The 15,780-nt window shown below is 41.8% G+C and overlaps 1 protein-coding gene across 1 annotated transcript in view; it reads right to left on the bottom strand.

The window, feature by feature from the left end:
• LOC149241497 (calcium-transporting ATPase 8, plasma membrane-type-like) overlaps positions 1 to 4,274 on the bottom strand; it is a 163,298-nt gene extending 159,024 nt beyond the window's left edge. Inside the window, exon 1 of the mRNA XM_089370565.1 lies at positions 4,247 to 4,274. Coding sequence (XP_089226691.1) covers positions 4,247 to 4,274 — 28 coding nt within the window. The remainder of the gene's footprint in view (positions 1 to 4,246) is intronic.
• Between the last annotated feature and the right edge of the window lie 11,506 nt (positions 4,275 to 15,780).

The following is a 15,780-nucleotide window of genomic DNA, read 5'->3' as shown; positions in this document are numbered from 1 at the left end:
CAAAATATCAATTAGTATAGCTTGATTTAGTTTGCTTTAGAACTCACATTACTTGACTTATTCATAACTGTTTCTTACATGATAAATTCAGCTGGAAGGCAAAAGGTTAAGAGAAAGTTAAAGTATTGTGACTAGTCTTTTATGTAGTTTCATTTAGATTTCACATTGCTTAACATTTCATGGTATCTTTTCATAGAGAAGATTAAGTTGAAGAGTTGAAATAGTGTGAGATAGTTGTTCTTACTTTTAGTTGGATTTAATATAGATTTCATTTTCATTCAGCAGCAGAGATACTGGGCCGATGTCATTAGTCTTTTATTTGATGTCTTTATTTTCCTTTAAGAGTTGATTTTATTGCAATTGTTGTTCAAGCTTTCTTGTAGAATACTCTTTAAGTTCTGAGAAATCATTTAGAGATCACCATAATCATCCACATTTCACTTGTTTTATTACATTCCCATCACATCACAGTAGGAAAGATACATTTGAAAACAAACTAAAAAACTAAAAACGACAAAAGACTAGAAAACGGTTATCTAAGTACAGATAGTACACCTCACTTCATCAGCTTACGAGCCCCGGGTTGACATTTAAAAGTTGCAATTTAGATTTCACTAAATTGACCAAACACCTGAGGCGCAAGAAGGACCCAACACGGTGCCTGCACTATGGTGTGCGATCTGTTAGATAGGAGGAAAACGCACTACAGATAATTGTCATCTATTGCAGAAGTATACGTAGATGTCCCAACAATTGTTTTGTAATTTCTACAGGTCGGTAGGCCGTGATGAACGCACCTGCAGAAGCTATGAACTAATGATGGATCAGACTCCTGACTATAGGGTGCATACCGAAACACAAACCCTTAACCCAAATGTAGGAATGGCAGACAGTGGATTTCAGGGGCGCGGATGAGGTCGAGGTGGAATGGGACCAGGAAGAGGTAGCAAACAACTAATTTGTTACAATTGTGGAGGGCCAGGGCACTATGCCCGCGATTGTACAAACATGACAAGGACATCATGTTTGTATTATACTAAGTTTGATCATGAGGCAGAACACTACCCTTCATTGATAGTGAGGATGTGCGAAAAAGGGATACTCCAGCCCCCTCCAACTCAGAATTTGCACATGATGAGGTCTGAACCGCGCAAAGAAGACCCAAATGTAAACATGATGCCCAGGAGCGGTATGACCACTAGTGATGATAAAGGTAAGCAGTCAGAAGAAAGTGCGTGGGTTTGCAAGGCTCCTACAAAGGATCCCGAATTTGATTTAGAATGCGCAAAGGAGACATTCATGGAAGCTAAGAAGAGCTTCACGGAGGCCTCCACTTCAAGTAGTAAGGATCAACTAGAACCAGGGATGGATCCTTCAATGCTCACTACCTTTCTGGAGACATGCATGAAACTGCTACGCGACAACAAGGTAGTAAAAGGACTAGAGGAACTTATCACTAGGTGCGTGAGGTTAGGAGAACCACATGTGGTCCAGAAACTATGAAAGCATGCATTGCGCATAGGAAGGGAAATGAGGTTGACTACGCAAATTTTCGAATATGAAATGAATCAAGTAATCCTAGACCTCGGATAGGATATGAATGTACTATCGAAACTAAAATGGGAATGCATGGGTAGACCCGCGCTACAATGGTCTCCTATTCAGTTGCGAATGGCAAACTAGCAGAAGATCTTGGCCATGGGAAGATTGCAAGTGGTCACGGTGGATATTGAAGGTGCGAGCGCGTAGGTGGATTTTGAAGTAATAGAGATTGTCGATGACAACAATCCATATCCTGCGCTACTAGGAATAGACTAGGCCACTGATATGAACAGAGTCATAAACTTGAAGAAGCGCAAAATTATTTTTGAGAAAAAGTCACTACTCATAGTAGTATCGCTAGATCCAGCCAAAGGAGCGCGATACACTAAACCGATGCACGATGATGATAGTGATGACGATCTAGATTACATCTACAAGATTAGTGCGTGAGAACAATATTGGGTGAATCCAACTGCAGATGGAAGGATTTCGTGGGAGCGCGAAATCTCCTGCACTTCGGATTTAGACGAAGAAATAGAGCACTGGCAGAATTGATTGCACAAAGTAACAATGCTTAATTGCAACATGATCGTTAGATCACTGTGCTGCGTAACAACATATGCAAGGGATCTACCTATATATGATGAGTTGATAGCGGTGGATGAATTTCTGAACAAATTTGAAAGCACAGTACCAGAACAGAAGCAGTTAAATGCTCTGAAATGGGCACTACGCGCAATGCCAGCAAGATGGTGGGGTACACATCAGGGAAGTTTTGAGGATTGGCACGGATGCAAGAGAATGATGCACCTATGATTTGGAAAACCCTAGATAAGGATGAGAGCCAGTTACTAGGGAAAGAACAACTTGCGTGCCCACCTTTCTTGATGGGTACAGACATATGACATGCAACCCACACAAGCGCACACCACTCCTAGAATAGAGAATTGGAACAAAATGCAATAGCAAGAAAGGTGAAGCGTGCCAAGAACTATCCACGGAGAAGCCTTCGACAGGGTGTGTGAAGTGTTGAACAGGGTTCACCAGGTGAAATGTATTGACTGGGACCTGCACGTACCAGTGGTTCGATGGGCCTATAGGATGATGTGCAAAACCCTGACCACGAAAACAATTCAATGGTTGAGGAACAGGGTAGGGACCGTAATGTCTGAGGGACATGCAATGATGAATCCACACGTAATAGCACCTGGAAGTGTGACAGTGCGCGAAGCCCAGAATGAATAAATCACACCGCTACGTGAGGTATAATACCTAAGGCTTCAAGAAGCCATTCGGCAAGGGAACATTAGACTTCGCGAACTCGAAAAAGGCCGGGTACAACTAAGGAAGAAAAGCATTTTGATGGACGCAGAGGTCAAGAGGCTGGAAAACGAGATCAAGCAAGCATGTCTCATCGATAAACCAAGGATGGCAAGGTATGGTACAAATGATCATACCAATGAATTAGAAGACTATCACCAAGAATTGATTAGTCTGCTGTCATGGTTAGGGCCACATATCACCATACACAGTGACCCGGGGAACGCACTGCATACAGTAGAGTGCGCAGTGCCGACTATCACAAGGGAAATTGAGGATTTTACGTGGACTATACTGGAAGGTGAGATGGAGCCTTGCATGGGTGGTGCGACCAGCTGACTAGCCGTAGGAATAATAGTCTGAGCGCTCTAGGCAATTGAAAGGGAGTGCGGGACTATAAAAGAATCTGTTGGAGAGCTGCATGATAAGAGAGGTGCGCGCAGAGTTAGCATGTCACAAGGTTTGTGCCTATGCATGGAGAGCTGCGCTGCCGTGCGGGTAGGCTAGGAAGTGACTGTTGGTGTCACTGTTCAGAAAATCTGCCGCCAAGAAAGCATTGATGGCCTAGAATTGGGGGGAACAGTGGAATTTTAATTGAAAAGGTACTATAAAACTCCAAGGGCCAGCCACAAGACAACAATTGTACACTTGAGACTTAAGCAATTGAATAGAACATAGAGTGTTGAGCGCCAAGCGATATTCGAGCCCCTAAGTTTGCGAAAGACTGCATACACTACAGACAAGATGACGGATACCAGGGGAGGTTTGGGCTTTGAAGAAGCAACTGTCGGCGAGGCTGTGCCGACCCATATGGTACACAATATTCCCAAAGATACTGGGATTGAGTTAGAAATCCTGAAATCACCTCGGACGCCGAGACTGAAAAAAGATAAGTAAGCAATGGGACCAGTCTACATGTCCTCGAGGAATCCACAGTTCGGTAAGCTATCAGTGGAGGAAAAGGGAAATGATGTGACCATTGAGATAGATGAAGAGGAGTAGGACTTACAGGCACTGATTGCCAAGGCAGAGGAAGAATAAGACATGGAGGTGGACGTCCAACCAATGCACTCTATAGCAAAATTACCCGAGTATGTCCCTCTGCGAAAATGGAAAGCTAAGGTACAAAAGGAACTGGGTGCAATGGAGAGTGCACTCCAGACCCCACTCCTCCCTGATGGAATTACCTTTGAGGATCTACTCATAGGACGTGTGCCCACCCTAAAATTTGAAGACCAGGATCTCGCAAATAGCGAGAAGTTTCCACACTTAGAGATGGAGAGCCTAATGAAACAGAATAAGGAGGGGCCAATGATCACATTACAACCATGAAAATGGTTGCGTGGTGTGGAGAAGGCTAGGTTGCTTCATCTGTTGTGCATACCACACTTTAACCGCGCGCCCATCGCCATTTTCGTCATCAGGCAGCTGCTTTTCCTGGTGCATTATGGGTACTTATGGCTGGAAGATCCTATTCCCATCATGGCGGATCTCATCCACAAAATTTCTCGGCTTCCCTGTAAGGGAATGGACCCTATGACGATAGCAGGAAAAAGCAGTGATTTGGCTCTCGCAAAAGCCATGAAGAGAAAATATAAGCTAGAGAAGAAAAAGAGGGGGTACACTATCAACAATATCAGGGATAAAGGGGTGCGCGTATCCACCCAGCTCCTGTCAGGTAAAGTAATGAGAAAATGTTGCGGCGATGAAGTACCAGCGCCGGTAGATGCGTTGGCTGAATAATGCGCAGAAGGGGTCTAGTTCAACTGGGCCAAGTTCCTCTGCGAAGAATTTTTTATCAATTGCAAGGAGGCCCAGGATCAAGGTAAGACCTTCCACTATGTGTGGTTGCTCTTGTCCATCTTGCTGGTAGCGGGAAAACTACCAGAGGATAGTCAGTTCCCAAGCATTCACTGTGACTTACCAGAGGCCACGAAGTACGCGTCGCTTTGGGCTACCAAGGATGCGAAGTAGATTCGCGATACAAAGATTTTTTGGGTGCTCATGGAGGCAAGCATCTGGATGTGGATTAATAGGAGGCCACGCTTGTCCCCCCTAGTGCACAATAGTCTGCAGGGTTTTGCAGACTTCAAGGAAGACATGCACAACATTTACATGAGGGCGCGAAAGGATCCGACGCAGAAGTGGGAAAACTCCTGTTCATAGCCACTGACGAGGCGATATTTATAGTGTTAGAGAGATGGTCTTTCGAGTGGCGCACCCCAGATTTGGCAAAGTTGGAGAAGATAACATCGCGTCAACTAGCCGAGAAAAGGCGCAACGAAAAAGCGACAGCCGAAGTCAGGGAAGCCCACGAAGCGGCACAAGTAGCCATGGAGCAAAAGAAGGCCGCCAAAGCAGTAGCAGCAGTAGAGGCTGCAACAACGCAGGCAAAGGAGGGCCAGGAAGTGTCTACAGGACAAGAGACAGAGGGCACAGACCTTGCAGAAGAGGGAGTGGACCCAGGAACCATGTCGACCCAACTCAAGGCCTCAAAGCTTGCCATCGACCCGATTACATTAACTGAAGGAGACCACTACGACATCGGCGAGACGGTTCATGATGTCACCAAGGAAGCACTCCAAGAAGTTATGATAGAGCAGCAGACTGTGTTGGGGGCCCTAAGGGCACAGCTGCAGGAACTACAGGTGCGACCCATGCAGGAAGGTCCGTTGTCCTCCTACGTTGCAGTAGGTACATCAACAACAGAAGAGATGCTAGGCGCAAGGATGGCCAATAAAATAGTGTTATTGGACGAAGCACTGGCAGCAGCAAATGAGATCGACATAGCTACGGTTGGCAGGATCAAAGGACTTGGCCTCAATTTGGCTTCCCTTCTGCAAGAAACATTGTACCAACTACAAGATGGAATAAAAACAAAACTTTGCGCTAGGGAGGGCCATGCGATATAGGTTCTGAGTGAGCAAAAGATACACATCGAACAACTCAGCCTCTAGCGTGATGAACTAGTATCACAGAATCAGCGTTAGAACAGGTGGTAGACGACGCTTGCAAATGTGTCCTAGAGCTAGACATCCCAGCAGATATACCAGCAGCAGATCGGATCCACCGGTTGGTGACCAGCGTCTATGAAGCCAAATCAGAAATGACAAAGGTTCAGATGGAGCTGAATCTTCAAATTGTTGAGCTGCGGTTGAAGGTGCAGCCTTCCACTCACCTGGAAGTTAGAGAACAGCGTGTTAGCGCTATCCAAATAGGGCTGGAAGAAATTGGATGTGCAGTACAAGACTGTACTGGTATGTTGGAACAAGCATGTGTGGTCCTCACATCTTTGCAGGAGGACCCCAACATACAGTGCCTAGAAATAGAGGCGCGTGAACTTCAGGAGTAGTATGATAGTGTCCAAGGAACTGCATAGATAGTAGTCCTCACTCAACGGCTTGCGAAGATGCAGCAAGCTAAGGCATTGAAGGAGCAGGTGGATGTGGCGTGATAGAAAGAGGCAGTTCTCAAAGCGCGCGTCCAGCCATGGAATGATGAGGCCTTCACCATCACGGCAGATATCAAAGGAAAGCTTGCACAGAAGCAGGGGATGTATGCGCTAAGGCAGGGATTTTCTCCTTGCAAAGAGGCTTTGGAAGAGCGCATGAAGCAGGTCCAGCAAACTGCAGAGAAGTGTGCTGCGGACCTCCGAGCAGCACGGGGCCAGCTGGAGGGACTCCACGCCAAGATCATCGCGCCGATAGAGTGACTCGAGGGCAAGTCACGATGTTTGTGTTGGGGGCCTGTTGGGCATGGAATCCCCCCACAACATGTTTTGGGGCTCAAAGCCCAAGTTTTGGTCAAAGATGTTGTAAGACTCTGCGAATTGCGGGTGCGAAGCGCGAAATGTATGTTGAGTCATAGGGTTGTTCGCCGTAAGTTTTGTAATGTAATGTAATGTCATGTCGGCCTACCCATGGTCCATAGACCATGGGATTGTATAAATAGAGCGAGGCTCTAAGTTGTAAAGAGGAGGAAGAAAAATGGGAGATGGATAAATGTAAATGATCTAGTAGCGGATAGAGAAGAAGTATAAGTGTTTTGGGTTGTAGTAGTAGGAAAACGCTCTGCAGCTGAGTGCACAGAGGCCTAGTAGAGTCCTGCAACTGAGTGCGTGGACCCCTACAACTGAGTGCGTGGGACGAAGTTGAGTCTGTAACCCAAGAAGAGGAATAATAAAGAGAAGTTTGATTCCAAATACTGTGTATCTATTGTTGTATTATTTTCCATGCATTTATACTATTTTGTTTATCGCGTGCACTTATAATACTGAACACTGTTAAGTATAATTGGGCTCACATAGATAAGTTAAGTAATCGGGTAATATTGGGTTAACTGTAAGGACTTGGGTAATAACACGGATCACACCTCGAAAAGGATTGTGTGAAGGCAGCATTGCAGGCTGCGAGGTACTGATAGGTGTGCGTAGTGACGTGCATGCAAGGTCAATCTACAGGCCACTAAAATCCTTCAAACATCTCTAGGGTGTGGAAACCTGGTTCTAGCACCCTCCCATGCTACTTCAGGTGAGACCTCAGTCTGCGCTCCGCAGACTGTTGCCAAAAGGGCCATTAGTACCGGGATTTGCTTGGCTAAATCATCTTTGAATCTGCGTCAGGCCCATACAAGCCAACAATTGATTATCTGAAAATCACCCCTATTTTATTATTTTGTTAATTTACAAACACCTAGAATTACTTGATTCTCAATACTTGGTTTGGCCACAACTTACCAGTTGTGTACTGTAATGTAGGTTTTAACTCCATACATAAATCACCAAAACCGAGACTACCAGATTGATTTTTCATTATTTTCCTTTCAATGTTACAATACATATTTATACATGCCAAAGCATCCAATACCATGGACCGAAAACCATAGAGTCCAAAACCATGGACATCGCGTCCAAAACCATGTGCGAAAACCATGCACAAAACCATATGTAGGTCTGCATAACCTAATATAGGGTCCAAAAAAAAAATTCCTGGGGTGCTGCCCCAAACCCCATAAAGGGGGGCTACCCACCCCCCTCAAACCCATTGTAACCCCCCGCTGCATAATCGACGCAGTGAAGGGGGGGCTCCACCCCCCCTCTAACCCCCCGATTAACTACATGGATTAGTCGTGGAAAGAATATAACACAACCCAACATTCTCCCACTTGTTGTTTTCATTCCACAGGGGGCCACAGGAGAGCTTAATCATTTAGCCAGCCCTGCAACGGCCATTGTTTCTCTACACCAAGAGAACTTCTCAGAGCTCACAGATTTTGTCAATGCATCTATTGTATTCTTCAAAGTGTCAACCTTTACCAACAACACCTTTTTGTCTTCTATCATATCCCTCACAAAGTGATACTGAACATCAATGTGTTTTGTCTTTAAATGGTAAGCAGGGTTCTTTGCCAAGAAGATTTCACTTTGGCTATCATAGTTTATCCTTATAGCTCCCTGCATTAACCCCATACTTGAACACAATATCTGCAACCAAACTGCTTCCTTGCTTGCATGAGTGGCTGCCATGTATTCTGCCTCTGTAGTTGATAGTGCCAATATGATGCAAGAGCATTCAGCTCAAGAAAAATCATTGTATTTTAGTAGACATAGGGGGTCTTGTATTTTAAGGAAGTTGGTCCTAAGTGTCAAATTAATGTAATTATATACGCTTTTGAGTGATTTGAATGAGAATAGGAATTAATTAAGTATTGTGAGGCATATTGTAAATGTTCTTGAATGTAGGAGAACATGAGAGAATCAGGATAGTTAAGAGTTCATAGGGATTGATATCTTTGGAAATTAATTGTAGATCTTGAATTAGGAATTACTTCATGATTTATAGGATTGAGAGGATTCTTCGGTTTTAGTTGAAACTATTAAGGACCTGAACCAGAATTGGTTCACAGAGCCTTTTGTATAAATGTAAGCCTAAATGGCATAAAAAGAGTTAGTCAAGTTAGATAGTTAGCTAGTTAGCTAGTTAGAGGTTGTGAGTTAGAGGTTTGATTGTAAGCCTACGGGCAGGTAGGAAAACAGAGGTCACTGATACAGAATATCAGGCCAAGGAGAGAATTTATGTGTAAATACCTGTTTATTAATACAAACAACTCGATTCTGAGTTATGTGTGTGTATGGAGCAATTTAATTATAATTGTGTGTGAATTAGAAGTTTTTGCATAGTATATGTATGTAGGTGGAGTTCGATTAGAATGCAGAGAAGAAGGGGAGTATGTAGGATTGGGGTTTGATCATTGAGTCTGATTAGAGGATTCAAGTGAAGTTCGGGAGTGAAAATGATTAAAGAGTACACAGAGTTAAGCTCAGGAGAGAGTTTGTGGCAGAACAACTAAAGACTAGAACCCTGGAAAAAACCCGATCCCACAGAAGAACAATGAAGAAACAACATAAAAACGAAGTAAAGGGAAGAACGAAGAAGTAAGGTGTCGATGCATAGGAGTTGTCGTAGCCATTTGATGGACGAAGATATATGGTCATTGGGTGCTAATAAGCTTGTATGTTAGTCAAGGAAGAAAGGCGATTTTATAAGAGAAAGTGGGTTATATGGTGGAGAAAAAGTAGTAAGTGGTAATAAGGAGGAGTCACCCGATTCCATTAATCAACTGACACGTAGCATGTCGAAGGAGAGAGGAAATCGCTTTATTGGGCGGGTAATCCTCATGCAAGTGGCTCACCTAATATCATTGTTAACCATTGGATCAAATGGGTTTTTGATCAATGGTGGAGGATCGCCGAGCAATTTTATTAATCGGGGAAGTCATCAACCATCGGATTAAAGGTAAGATCAACGGTGGAGGCTAAAGCCAATAAGGCTTAGGAAAGAGTGGACCCGAGAAGTTTATAGACTAGAGTGAAGTGTGTTTGAGTTCGGGAGGATGAACGGACATCGCACAATGGCTTTTGATCTGGTGGAGTGAAATCAATGGTGGAGGTTGAACGCGATAAAGGTAAAGCATCGAAATATGTGCCAAAGCCATGGAAAGGTGGAAAGGTAAAGTTAAGTGTGTTTATGTGTATTTCTATTATATGGGGGGTTGATCTACGGTCATCGGGCGTTAATAAGCTCGTATGTTAGTCAAGGAAGAAAGGCGGGTTTATAAGCGAAAGCAGGTTATTGGGTGGAGAAAAAGTGGTAAGTGGTAATATGGAGGAGTCACCGAATTCCATTAATCAACCAAGACGTAGCATGTCGAAGGAGAGAGGAAACCACTTTATCGGGTGGGTAATCCTCGTGCAAGTGGCTCACCCGATATCATTATTAACCTTTGGATCAAATGGGTTTTTTATCAACGATGGAGGATTGTCGAGTAGTTCTGTTGATTGAGGAAGTCATCAACTGTTGGATTAAAGGTAAGATCAACAGCGGAGACTGAAGCCAATAAGGCTTGGGAAAGGGCGAACCCGAGAAGTTTATAGACTGGAGTGAAGATTGTTTGAGTTCCGGAGGATGAACGGAGATCGCACAACGACCTTTGATCTGGTGGAGTGAAATCAATGGTGGAGGTTGAACGCGATAAAGGTAGAGCATCAAAATATGTGCCAAAGCCGTGAAAAGGCAGAAAGGTAAAGTTAAGTGTGTTTGTGTATTTCTATTATATGGGCTATAATAGAAATAAAGTGGGTTAATGAATTATGGTTTAATTCGAGTTTAACCAAACTCTGAGATCATGGTATGATTAAGACGAGCGGGTAATGAAAACAACCAGAGGGTTAAGTAATAAGGGTTAAGGATTAATCAAAGTTTATGAAGGGTGTATAAGGTCCCGATTAAAAGGTTTATTAAACTTAGACTTGGGTTAGTTATTGAAACGTTTCCTCATGAAGATTAATTAAGAGCCTAAACCTTAATTTGTGAAGGTTTTTACCATGGATCAGGTGATTAAGGCCTCGGACCAGTGACATGCAATTTTAATTTGCATAATGTGGGTATAGTTGGCTTAGGCTAGCATCATTTTGGTATCAGAGCAGAATTGTGGTTGAAACAATTGATATCATAATAGAATAAGGAAGTTCTATGTAAAATGTCTTTGAGAAATTTAGAACATAGTTATGTTTTAAGATGTGTATGCAGGAAAGAGGAGATCAAATTCAAATTTGACAAGCAACAGGCACACAAAGATAATGTGTAGCAGAACTTGCAGACGCAAGGGAATAGAGGACAATCCATTCAAAGTGCAGGTGAATGGTAGAACAAGATCATGCAGAGATCTTGAAGGTGAGATGATATGTTTTGTTATAAGTTGATTTGAAGATTAGAGAGTTTGTGGTCTTTATATTGTTTCACAGGTAGCAGCATAAGAAGGTGAGAAGATTGCATCAACCTAGAGCAAGGAGTGCTCAATTGGTTCCAGAGGAAAGAACCAGATAAATGCTAAAAGACTGAGCTCAGAGGAGAGAAGCTTAGTGAGGCATATGTAGCAAGAAGGAGACTTGTTACTGCAGAGGTATTGTTGCAGCTCACAAAGGCAATTCCATAGAGGATGTGGGTGGAATTGCTAGGCAATGAAGGAAGCTGGTAAGAGTTTCTAAGTGAAAGATGAGGTGGTCAGAACCAAGTATTTCGTTGTGATTGAAATACAAGAGGACAATTGTGTTCTTAGAAGACGCAGATGAGTTGAAGCCTATAAGGAGCAGAGAGAAGTGCTCAAAAGAGGTTCCAGAGATAGAGAACCAAGGGCTTGCCAAAATACCAAGTACAGAGGAATGCTTGGTGAGGTAAGTGGCAGTAGGGATGACTTGCTATTGTAGAGGCTTTAATGCAGCTCATAGTAAGTATGGAGATCATGAAGATAGAAAAGGAGAAGATGACTACTAACAATCATAATAGAGGTTATGAGGAAAACCATAGTAGAAGAAGAGTGAAGAAAGAGAATGCCAAGGTAAATGGCAAGAGAATGAGTCAAGAGGAGAATTGACAAAGAGATTGTTGAGATGAAAGAACAACTCAATGTATTAATTATGATACTTGAGGAAAACCAGAGACTAGGTTGGGTATTAAAGAAGAAGCCAGTGAAGTGGTCTAAGTTACAAAGAAGGCTACAACAGAAGCAAGTAAAGTGGCTGATGGAAAAACTCAGAGGAGCTAAGTTGGAAATGGAAGTTTCTATTTGTGAACCAGAGCAGGCTGAAGTTCTGGGTGAAGATGAATACTTGAAGACTGAAACTTCAAGTGAGACCAAAGGGTCACACGATTTTAAATCTAATGATTTATGTATGTTTGCAGGTGAAACATGTGAAGAAGGATAAATTTTTGATATTGTCATTAAGGAGGAAGAAGACAGGTAGAATCTAAATTCTGTTATGAAAGAAGAAGTAGAGAAGGATATCAAGCAATCAAGTGAAGGACTTGATGAGATTGAAGAGAAAACAATTGAAATATTTCTGAGTTTTGTAGAAGACTTGGAACAATAGAAGGTCTTGGTGATTGAATCAACAAATGAGATCATGAGGTCTCATGGTTTTACAACTGACAAATTGTGTGTGAATGCAGGTATTACAGAAGACAAACCATTTTATGGAATTGTCTTGAATGAAGATGAAAGTTGCCAAGCAAAGTATGATGATGACTGCCTTCAAATGAAGATCAAGTTGAGTTATTACAGCAAAAGGAGTTCATAAATTCCTTGCTTAGTGGAGGAAATATCTTCAGTAGAGATGAGATAGTTATGTCTTATGATAAGGAATTTGGTATTGATGAGGACAAAGAGGAATTGATTTTCTTAAATGGCCAAAGGGAGAGTGATGAACATACATCTAAAACTATCATAGATATGGAGGATCAGAATGAAGAAGTAGTGTTAACAAGAAGTTATACTTGTGACAAAGAAGAAGATAGTGAGGATTGTATCGAGCTTTTAGGAGAAATTCCAAGTGAGATGGAAAATTTATGGCATGAGTTAAGTATTTTGGAGAAAAATCTAGAAAACCAAAAAGTAAGTGTTCAGGTTGTAAAATTAGAACGGAATGAGAATGAAGAAGTTCACTACAGTGGACAAGGACAGGAAAACATCATTGAAACAGATGGTGTGGAGGAGAGGCTAGCTGACAATCTCGTGAATTCTTTTGAGAATTCAAAATAGCATACTGATGTGCTAACAGAGGAGGAAGAATTAGAGCAGCAAGCTGAATTGTTGCCAAAGGAAGAAAAGGCATAGAAACCTTATGATTTTTATTTTAATAATTGTTTTATGATTACAGGTTTTGTTGCAGACAAGGAGCAGAAATTAAATGTTGCAGAGGAAAATATCTTCAAGGATATTCAGGAAATTTGGGTGGAAGTAATATCTACAGTAGTACCTACAGCAATATCAAGAGTAATTAGCAGAAGCTAAAGTAGAAAAGGTTGAGGAAAGTAAACAATAGTTTGAATATGAATGGACAATGTGTAGTGAGATGTAGAATGCAAAGGTGTCGAAGTTAATGGACAACAAAAACAACCTGAAGCAGAAAGAAAGAGATAGCAGTAAATGGCAGAGTATGGACCAGTCCAAGGATGTGCTAGAAATGGAGATTGAAGAAGTATGGTAGTTGAAGATGAAACAGTCTAGGTTGAGGAAAATGACAGCAGGAAGTGTGATCAATCAGAATTTGAAACTGGTTGAAGAGAGGAAGATGAATCAGAAGACAACAAATATACAGCAACAACAAAGATGCAAGGAATTTGGGCAGTTACAAACTACAGTTTGGGACCCTGGAGGTTTTCTATCAACATATGAAGACACATGATCAGGAGATCATGGATGTTTTCTACCTTGGGAGTCTGATGTAGGAGCATTCAGCTCAAGAAAAATCATTGTATTTTAGTAGACATAGCGGGTCTTGTATTTTAAGGAAGTTTGTTTCCTAAGTGTCAAATTCATGTAACTATACAGGCTTTTGAGTGATTTTAATGAGAATAGGAATTAATTAAGCATTGTGAGGCATATTGTAAATGTTCTCGAATGTAGGAGAACATGAGAGAATCATGATAGTTAAGAGTTCATAGGGCTTGATATCTTTGGAAATTAATTCTAGATCTTGAATTAGGAATTAGTTCATGATTTATAGGATTGAGAGGATTCTTATGTTTTAGTTGAAATTATTAAGGATCTGAGCCAAAATTGGTTCACAGAGCCTTTTGTATAAATGTAAGCCTAAAAGCCATAAAAAGAATTTTTCAAGTTATATAGTTAGCTGGTTATCTAGTTAGAGGTTGTGAGTTAGAGGTTTGATTGTAAGCCTATGATCAGGTAGGAAAATAGGGGCCACTGATACAAAAGACTAGGCCAAGGAGATAATTCTTGCATAAATACCTATTATTAATACAAACAACTCGATTCTGAGTTATGTGTGTGTATGGAGCAATTTAATTATAATTATGTGCGAATTAGAAGTTTCTACATAGTATATGTATGCAGGTGGAGTTCGAGCAGAACGCAGAGAAGAAGGGGAATATGTAGGATCAATGTTTGATCGTTGAGTCCAATCAGAGGATTCAAGTGAAGTTTTGGAGTGACAATGATTAAAGAGTACATAGAGTTAAGCTTAGGAGAGATTTTGTGGCAGAACAACTAAAGACCAGAACCCTGGAAGAAACCTGAACCCACAGAAGAACACTGAAGAAACGACATAAAAACGAAGTAAAGTGAAGAATGAAGAAGTGAGGTGTTGATGCATAGAAGTTGTTGCAGTCATCTGATGGATGAATATTGATGGTCATCGAGTGCTAATAAGCTCATATTTTAGTAAAGGAATAAAGGCAGGTTTATAAGCGAAAGCAGGTTATCGGGTGGAGAAAAATTGGTAAGTGGTAATAGGGAGGAGTCACCCGATTCCATTAATCAACCGACACATAGCATGTTGGAGGAGAGAGGAAATCGCTTTATTGGACAGGTAATCCTCGTGCAAGTGGCTCACCTGATATCATTATTAACCGTTGGATCAAATGGGTTTTTGATCAACAGTGGAGGATCGTCGAGCAGTTTTGTTGATGGGGGAAGTAATCAACCGTCGGTTTAAAGGTAAGATCAATGGTGGAGACTGAAGCTGATAAGTCTTGGGAAAGAGTGGACCCAAAAATTTTATAGACTTGAGTGAAGATTTTTGAGTTCCAGAGGATGAACGGAGATCGCACAACGGTTGTTGATCTGGTGTAGTGAAATCAATGGTGGAGGTTGAGCACGATAAAGATAGAGCATCGAAATATGTACCAAAGCCGTGGAAAGGCGGAAAGGTAAAGTTAAGTGTGTTTATGTGTATTTCTATTATATGGGCTATAAGAGAAATAAAGTGGGTTAATGAATTATGGTTTAAGTCAGGTTTAACCAAAGTCTAAGATCATGGTATGATTAAGACGAGTGGGTAATGAAAACAACCAGAGGGTTAAGTAATAAGGGTTAAGGATTAATCAAAGTTTATGAAGGGCGTATAAGGTCCCAATTAAAAGGTTTATTAAACTTAGACTTGGGTTAGTTATTGAAACGTTTCCGCATGAAGATCAATTAGGAGCCTCAACCTTAATTTGTGAAGGCTTTAACCATGGATCAGGTGATTAAGGCCTGGGACCAGTGACATAAAATTTTAATTTGAATAATGTGGGTATAGTCGGCTTAGGCTAGCATCACACTACAGATTGTTTCTTACTCATCCAACTTACTACACCTTGAAATAGGTTAAACACATACCCACTTGTAGATCTTCTCTGATCCAGATCTCCAGCCCAGTCTGCATCAACAAAGCCACGAATACCCAAAACTTTGTCCAATCTTGGTCTTCCTTGGTAGCACAAACCATAATCACTAGTGCCACGCAAATACCTAAAAACCCACTTCACTACTATCCAATGCTCCTTCCTTGGTTTTGACATAAACCTGCTCAATACTCCGATTGCATGTGCAATGTCTGGTTTAGAACAGACCACTGCA

Source organism: Pinus tabuliformis, chromosome 8, assembly GCF_031772625.1.
Source record: "Pinus tabuliformis cultivar Carrire ecotype Pingquan chromosome 8, CPIR1, whole genome shotgun sequence".
Lineage (NCBI taxonomy): Eukaryota > Viridiplantae > Streptophyta > Pinopsida > Pinales > Pinaceae > Pinus > Pinus tabuliformis.
The sequence above is the reverse complement of the archived record's forward strand: the minus strand, read 5'-3'. Positions and strand labels throughout refer to the sequence as shown.